The 9,346-nt window shown below is 31.5% G+C and overlaps 1 protein-coding gene across 1 annotated transcript; it reads right to left on the bottom strand.

Annotated features, from left to right (window-relative positions):
* Positions 1–5,963: 5,963 nt before the first annotated feature.
* LOC131074247 (RING-H2 finger protein ATL2) lies at positions 5,964–6,845 on the bottom strand. The gene has a single exon (XM_058010831.2). It carries the CDS (start codon positions 6,672–6,674, stop codon positions 6,192–6,194), a length of 483 nt encoding a protein of 160 aa, XP_057866814.2. The 5' UTR covers positions 6,675–6,845; the 3' UTR covers positions 5,964–6,191.
* Positions 6,846–9,346: the final 2,501 nt, after the last annotated feature.

A 9,346-nucleotide genomic window follows, 5' to 3' on the forward strand; every position in this document is an offset into this window, starting at 1 on the left:
AACATGTGTATTATACCAGTAACTCTGCATTGGTTAAATTAATTACCTCAATTCAATCTTTTTATGATGATCATCAAATTGTTCTACAAAATGGTATTTTATCTCTTAAATAACTGCAAATCAGAATCATGAAAATATGTTACGCAGACGAAATATGAAAGTTTTAAAGTGGGACATTATATAAACCATAAGATCAGAGAGATTGAGGACTAATGGTATGAAAGTAAGAACACAGGAATCAAATATGGCTTTTATATGCAATCTTTCTATTCAATTGGGTTTAGCATAAAACATAACCGTTCACTTTCTTCTACACCAGTTTATGAACCAAATTCATATACAAAAACAACCATCGATAAAACCACACAATCAATCTCTTCTTTCAGCAGTAAACAACAGAGCTAATTTACATTAATGAAATAAAACGCAATAAAAAAATGTCGCTCTATGCAAATTCCACATAAAATTTGCATGGACGATGGCAAGCAATTTATCAGATCTGTACAGTTGTGTCATGCTGTCAACAGTGCCAATGGAGAATTTATAAAAATGATAGAGTTTGCAGAAAAAATAGTTACATAACCTTATGAAAAAAAAAATCTTTTTAAAATGACATGAACCAAAACCAAACTCTCTTCTACTACTACAATCTATTCACAATAAAACAAAGATTAATTGTAAAGAACATTGACGTTATAGAGCTACTAGACTTTTGAGCTCCAAACCCAATTTTTTTGCAGCCTCCATGACAAAATATTGGATGACATTTAATAAAGAACGCCAAAACCGAAATAAAAATTGTCAACATGCTGAAAACAAATTACTGCTATACTTTTTGTATGGTTTGGGTATGGTAGCTATTGAGATCCATGTCAAGTTGTGCATCAAATATGCTATCAGATTTGCTTACATTATCGCCCTCTCTCCCCTTCCTTTTCCTCTTCTTCTATAGCTGCCCTCATTTCAATTTCTAAAACCATTCGGTGTCCCTGTCTTTCTTCGTCCTCTCTGTTAATCAAAAGCTCCAATTCTTTGCCTCTGAACTTTGCCTCTAAAAACTATATAATCTTCATTCTAGAAGATTTGCTTAGAATGAAATTATTGCTCCATACCCATTGCAGTTGGCAACTCTCAAAATTCTTACTTGGAGAATTTAATCCTATTAGGAAACCTGCCTGACATGCAGCTCCAAAGGTGGAGTGCATGCATGCATTTGATAGATTCTAATTCATAATTTTTTTTGAAGCTTCATGTTATTTGGTAACTTTAAGTCAGATCCAATTAATAAAATTTTTGTTACATTTAGGTGAACAAGACATTTTAAATCTTTTAAAGTTTCTTTTAAATTTTTATTTAAACAATTTTTTTTAAAAAGAGTGTGTAACAGATTTGTTTTAATGATGATTTTAATAATATTTATGCTAGAGGACACCATGAAGTTTATTAGGTGTCAATTATGAGTATAAATAAAGAAATTTACTTTTTCTTAATCATACATTCTTTTGTGTAGGACAAAAAAAGAAATTAAATTATACATAAATATATAAGAGTTTCTATGAGATATGTCGGACTTATTCTAAAATCCTTACAAATACAAAAGTTTCAATTTGTTCAAAATTTCTATTGCATACATATGATATGTTTTTATTTTGTTAAAGATATATAGAAATGTTAAATTATTCATTATTTCTAGTTTTGTTTGGGAAAGGTTTTATGTGGTTGTTTCGTTTATTTTGCTTATCAGCTATTAATCAAATGAAATAACAATTTTCTACTTCTCTTTAGTAAAGTTTATCCTAACACTTTAAATTCACATTTAAATGTTTACATTGACTAATCTTATCTTTAAGCATACAAAATAACATTATTTTATTTTATAAATAAGAAAATGAGATTTTATAAACACTTATTCTTTTATAAACACATACCCTCTAATATAACAATCATTTCCTCAACTCTCCTATTTCTTTTTATTTTCACTTTTTACATTCACCTTCTCTATTTTTTCCTTTCCCATGTAGATAGCCAGTATTTAGAAATAAATTCCTCAAATATGGGTTATTTGGACATGATTGAAAGATATGTAATTGAAACATATTATTTATTTACAATGATTTTATATGTCATTGTAGATAGTAGGAATAACAATCTCTCAATAAAAGACAAAAAAAAATTAACATTTTTTATAAATAATAAATACTAGTCATTTACCAAGTCAACATGATAGTCCAACCTTAAAAATAATTACCCAAGTTGAGCAAATAGAAAACATTTGTATTTAATCTAATAATAGTACAAATAAACATAAAGATAATAGACAAATTGAAGAAATAAATGAGGCAACAAATCTAGAATATTTACAATTATTTTTTATTATTTGAAGAGTTTGCGTTTGATATGTTGTTAAAAAATTGCATTTTTAGTATTATATTTTAATAACAATCAATTTAATTGCATTTAAATAATTTATATGGCATGCAAATTGTGAAGCACTTTATTGAATGTGGATGCTTTACTTTAATGATAATTTTAAAAATTCGCTTTCCATATCTCAGCCAAATAAGAAATCTCAATGGCAAGCTCCATATTGTTTTTCAATGTATTGGGCACTCATGATCATAACTTACAATTAATTAAAATTTTACAATATTTTTAAACAATACATGGAAATGAAAGTTAAATAATTATCCTATGTGTTAGTTGATAAATTTTAATTTATTTATAAATATTTTAATAGTTATTATTTTATAATATATAACTTTACTAAAAAATATATAATATAATATATAATTAATGTCTATAATATTACTATATAATATATTGAATATACATACTATATTAGCTATAATTATTATTATATATAATAATTTGTAACAAAAATTCTCAAATACTATAATTAATATATTATATATAATTCTCTCTCTCTCTCTCTCTCTCTCTCTCTCACACACACACACACACACACACACATTGTTTCTCCTCATCCATCTCTATCTTTCTCCCTCTCTATTTCTATATCTCTCTTTGTCTATTACTTGCCTCATTTCTCTATCTCTCTCTCTGTCTCTCCCACTTCCTCTATACATCTCTATCACTTACTCATTATCTCCCTATCTCTCTATATATTTATCTCTTCCCATAACTCTATCTCTCTATCTATCTATTACTCTCCCTCTTCCTATATCCCTTTATCTACATCTCTACCTCTATTTTCCATTCCTCACTCTATCTATAGACATGCCTCCCTCTCTCTCCCTCTTCCTAAAAATTGTTATATCTATATTGCATTGCATCTATAGCTCTATCTCCTCATATTTCTTCTTCCATCTCTCCATCTATTTATGTCTTCTTTTTTATATCTCTTTACCGCTACATCTTTATCTTTATCATTTTATCTGTCATTCTCTCTATCTACATATTTATCTCTTCCATCTCTATTTATCCCTCTCTAGATCTATCAACATACTTATTTCTTCAATCTCTATCCATCTCTCTGGACTCTCTCTTTCCTCTTCACAACCATTTCCTTTATATCTTCATCTTTATCTCTATCTTTATCCCCTAGATACATCACCTTATCCCTCTCTTTATCTATCTCTTTCTCCCTATTGCAATATATAAAAATAAAAAAAACCATTTTCTTTTTCTATTTCACCTTACACACCTATTTGACGGTGCAATTACTAGTTATATATAATATGGTGAACTTAGTAATCATCTTCGGCTAGTCGTGTGTTGGGCTTACAGTACACGGGTGGAGCATCATAAAAGCACTATAAATTTTTGAGGTGTGTTGGGCTTACAGTATACGGGTGGAGCATAATAAAAGCACTATAAATTTTTGAGGTGGCGCAATAATTTCGATTTTGGTGGGCTTCCTTTTAAGTGGAACACGTTCTCGGACTTGAGCTATGTGTACATTTTTATTTGACCACGATGAAATAAATAGTGAAAGCTAGGGCCCTCTTATATGCTTCCACCATTTGCCCACAGTTATAGATTAGTTGGGACTTAATAAGTCAGATTAGTAACTAAGCAAGGAATATTATTCGAAGGTTTTTTTAATTAAGATAATGCAAACATATGATTGGCAAGTTTCAGTGTAAGACAATTTCTATGGGCTAAAGAAATTTATATGGGGTCCACCTTTGCAGTAATGAATGATAGATTGTCATGCCGTTTGAGGTGGTCGAAGGTGACCCTTTTTTATGGACCACCCATTCGATCTACTTAGAGGAAGACATGTCCACATGTTTAGGTGACTCATTGATTGATTGTAGCACACCATACACTCAGTCATACTTGAAAAGTTGTCTACAAAAAAATGGAGAGTTAATTTATCACACATTTCTAGCACATTGTCTCCTTCGTAGTTCAATTTTTCAGCAAATCTTTGTTTGTTTTTACATCTAGATTAAAATAACTTCAGATAAGAATTATTTTTAAAGATTTTTTATAATTTAATATAATTGTTGGTTTTTTTTGGAAGTTTTTATTATTAATCTTTTTACAATTAAAATAGTGTGTATTTGTATGGATTAAGTATGATATTGTTTTGGACTGGGGGCCTAGCTCGATTGGCGAGAGCTTCCGGTGGTGAAGCACGAGGTCACGAGGTCTAGTCTCCCCCTAGCCCACGTGGTACATAAGGATGTATTGTGCAGGTCTAGTATCCCCCCTAGCCCACGTGGTACCGGAGGACGTGTCAAAAGTTTACCTGACACGTTGCCATTTATAGGGGGGTGCTATACCCGATTCTTGCAATGTAAAATAAAAAAGGTGTGATATTGTTTTGCTACATAGATAAAATAGAATAATTCAAAACTTTTCAATCCTATCAATAGAATCAAATCATTTTCATCTTTTCTTATTAAAAAATTATTGTACATCATTCAAAAACTGGTTACCTTCTACCCCCTCACATAAGACTTCACAATCCACCCACCTAAAGTAATCCATATAATAACTTCAACATAATGTTTAAAACTCAAACATCCACATAGATTCAAACTTTAAGAATTTCATTTAATTTACTTAGCCTAAACTTAATACGTGTGATTACCCTCTACTCCTTACACAAAACTTCACAACCCACCAACCCAAAATAATCTATAGAATAACTTCAACATAATGTTAAGACTCAAACATCTATATATAAATCTAAATAAGTTCTTTTAATAGACTTAACCTAAATTTCAAACTAATAGAAATCCTACTACTATCTAGTATGTCAATTAGAGGGTTATTCATATTTCTCGCAACCCACTGAAATAATCATGGTGAGATACACATGCACTTTATAAAGTAGCTTGAATATGAGAATGGAGAATTTGACTATAAAGAGTATGTTATACACATCTTCACTAAATGTTGCATTGCTTCGCAATTTACCCCTGGGCCAAAGGAATTTGTTCTTGGAAGGTCTTCTTAATTTCTCTTTCTCTTTCTTTGTACATGTTTTATTCTTTTTTTATGATCATATTTCTCTTTTCTGTAGAATTTTCTCTTTTTCTAGGTTCAAGCTTTAAGAAGTTCTTTTAATTCACTTACATATTCTGGTTGTAGCTATTCTGGTTCTAAAAACACCGTTGTATATCGATAACTTTCATGTTATATGACAGTGGGGGACAACAGCCACAATGCCTCTACTGTGCCCAACAGCCATTCTGTCCTTGTTCTGCAAATTTTCTGTATGCATAACATGAAAGTTATCTGACATTAGACAACACAATTTTAGAACCAGATTAGACGCATCCCATATTACAACTTAAACTTAATACATGTGACTGTTAACAATTGTATCTGAAATGAAAGCCATTATAACGACCAGACTATTTCCAATAGAAACTCAGCACATTCACCTTTAACAAACCAGGCATTCGCCCCATATATTTAGCTGTAGCTATTTACAGAGAAAACAAAACATTTAAAGAAAACTGTACAACGCAATTGCAAGGGCTATGACAAATTATAATAATACTACACATATTTGTAACCAACAAATCCTTTTGGAATGATTACATGTGAAATCGGCAAGCAGTTCATGGAGAAGATGGACTGGTAGAAAGTAAAACTTCGCTGCCCATCAAAAGCAATTTGACATTTACACAGCGATGTCAATAACAGTTTTAGGCAAAGGTTTGGGTTCATCCATGTCTGCTCGTCTGCCCTTTTCTGCCATGCCCACAACCTTAAACACCTCGTAAGTTCTCGCTAGCAGGCAATTCGGGCTTTTTTCCGGGAGAAAAGCCTTCAATTTTTGTTCTGCAAACAGGGCATGTAGAGTGAGAAAAGAGCCACATATCAATACAGTCTATATGAAAACTGTGGCTACAATTAGGCAAAATCCTGCCTTTATCATTTTCCTGGAATTCCCCCAGGCAAACTGCACACTCAAGCCCAATCTTCATTTTCTCTGGTTCGTACACAAATATTGGGAGAGCTTCAACAAACTCTCTGTGCAGACCAACCGGCATGTCTATGATTGATGGGTTTTCCTCTGCTGAATGATTTCTGCGAGCCCCGTGACTGTGAAAAGTTATTGAGCTTCTTCTGTTGGAGATTCTGATGCAGCGAGCAATCAAGTAAACAACGAGAATGACAGCAACAATGAATACAACCAGTGACAGTTTGTTAAGTAAAGCTACAAATTGAGCTGCACCTGAATTGCCCATGGCCTCTGATCACCTTTTTCTATATTCAAGATGAGGTTTTTGATGTTTATGTCAAACTGGTGTTTTTTTAGTGGCATTATGGTTTCTGTGAACAGAGTGGCTTCCCAGTTAACCGGGTTGATGTTTACTGTTAAAAATAAAATTAAAATAATGGCTCCTATCCTTCCAACCTTATCTTCAAATCCTTTTTTCAAAGGGTTTAATCTGGAGAGTCTTCCCATAATGGAAGTATCATGTTACCCTGCCGATTAGAATATTTTGTTTTACCGAAAGAAGACAAGAAGAGGAGAAATAACAGAGGTAAACAACAACAAACCATATAGGGATCGCAATCAATCGATATCGGTGGTTACCAATTCCAAATGAATGACCTACCAGCTTCTCGCCAACTTGTTTAAAAAATTAACAATTGTAGTTATTAAAAAAATTAAATTTGTAGTTAAACGTTTTTCAATGCGTGTTGACAAAATAATTGAAATTATATTAATAGTTATGTATAGCTTTATTTTTATTGAATCAATACATATATAAGAATGAAGTTATTAACATGTTGTCAAATTAGAGAAGGACTAACAAATGTACAATATAGTTAAGGATAAGACAACGAGACAAATCATTTCATAAATAGTTGGATGTAACGTTTTTTCTAGTTGATAGGTTTTGTTATCAGTTTTACTATTTATACATATAAGAAAGTTGAGTAACACAAAGATAAAAAAGTATACATTTAGAAGTGAAGATGTGAAGAATGTTGAAGACAATGCTAATGATTAAAAGTCATAACACAACATTTTTATCTAGGTTTTCCATATTTGAGCTTAAGTAACCGATATAGCATGTTGAGTAAGCATATCAAATAATTTTCATAATATGAGAACTATCAAATGGAAAAATATCGTAATGTCGGAGGAATGAATTATCATACCTATATGGCAAGCTTGAAATTTGAGCCACTTTAGGAATCTCATAGGAAAATACGATGAGCTTCAAATCTCACCCACATAAGCTAAAAAAAATATTTAATCACAATTTGAAATCATTTAAGAGAGTATATGCCTAATTTTTCTTTATTTAATTTTCTACATAAGTTTTTGTAAAGGTTATGGTGATTGAAAATGGCACTTGCAACTACTACATCTTTGAAGCATTGCATGATATCACATTTATTTGAGGCATTTTTAAAAACTAATAGTGTGTCTTGTCTATGCTTCTACATTTCTCATACCTCTCTAACAAGGAACTTGCAACTATAATATTTGAAATTCCTCATATTTTCATGCACGATATAGAGCAACAACTTATCTCTTTACACATTATGGATACGTTTATTTACTTGTGTATAAAACAGACTATAGCTCATTATATAAGCTACACCCAATTTATGAGCACTTTGCACTAAGGCCTTCTCATCACACCCACTCCCCTTTGGATCTATGTCTCACCTCTATATTCTCCTACCATGTTTCACTACCTAACACTTGCATAGTATGCACTCATCCCATTACCAAGATAAAACTCTTAGTTACTTTCCAGCTAGCATTGTGCACTATGGTGACATCTATTCACCAATTGGTCCCTCCTCTTTCAACTTGGAACTAACAAAACTACTTAATCCTTTGTGACCTTATGCCAACCATCAAATCATAAAGGATAAATAATTTTTTTATATACATTGTAGTTGCTACTAACTTGGTAGGCATGTATGAAAAATGTGGAAGCATAGAAGAGGCATAAGAAATATTTGATAGAAATTCTTGGAGTTAATTCATCAACCCTATAAATCCTAAGGATTACTTACAATCAAACACATGTTATAGAAAGAAATAAATTGTTACGGAGGAAAAAAAGAATATTGACCCAAAAAATCATGAATCGTAAGATGCGCATTTAATAATAAAATAATGAATCCTTATAATAAGGATTAAGAAAAAAGCAACCCTAGTTGAGGATAAAATTAGATCGTGACATGTGTTCTAATCTTATAACTTAAGACAAAAAAGTACATGACCTTAGTAAGCTTAATTATACTAGTATCAAAAGGGACCTAATTAATTAAGAAAATATCCTTTTAATTTAAAATATATCTAACTCTTTGTGTGTATATGAGTGTAGCCTCAAGGATGTTGTATAGAGAAACATAAATGTCTTTACCACCTTTTGTATGTTGGCCTTTTAGTAAAGTATGTATTAAAATAAGTTGCAAACCCTTATCCTTCATATTGGTGATTTGAGTTGTGAGCCCCAAATCCCTAAGTTCATATAATTTCTCAAGTGTCAAACCTCAGAAGAAACTACAAAATGTATATTTAGGTTGGGAAAATGAAGACCATTTATTAAGGTGAGTAGGACCTCCTTCACTTTCGGTTTTAGAAGACCAAGGGGGGATTCCCTAAGCTTTAACTTATAGTAGTAATGTAGACTCAAGGATATGTTGTAGAGAAACATAATTGTCTTTACCACTTTTTGTATGCTATCCTTTTAGTAATGTATGTATTGAACTAAGGTTCAACCCTTATCCTTCATATTGGTGATTTGAGTTGTGAGCCCCAAATCCCTAAATTCATATAATTTCCCAAGTGCCAAGGGTCAAACCTAGGAATAATACTACAAAACATATATTTAGGTTGGGCAAGTGAAGACCAATCATTGAGGTGAGTAGGAACTCCTTCACT

This window comes from Cryptomeria japonica, chromosome 7, assembly GCF_030272615.1.
Source record: "Cryptomeria japonica chromosome 7, Sugi_1.0, whole genome shotgun sequence".
Lineage (NCBI taxonomy): Eukaryota > Viridiplantae > Streptophyta > Pinopsida > Cupressales > Cupressaceae > Cryptomeria > Cryptomeria japonica.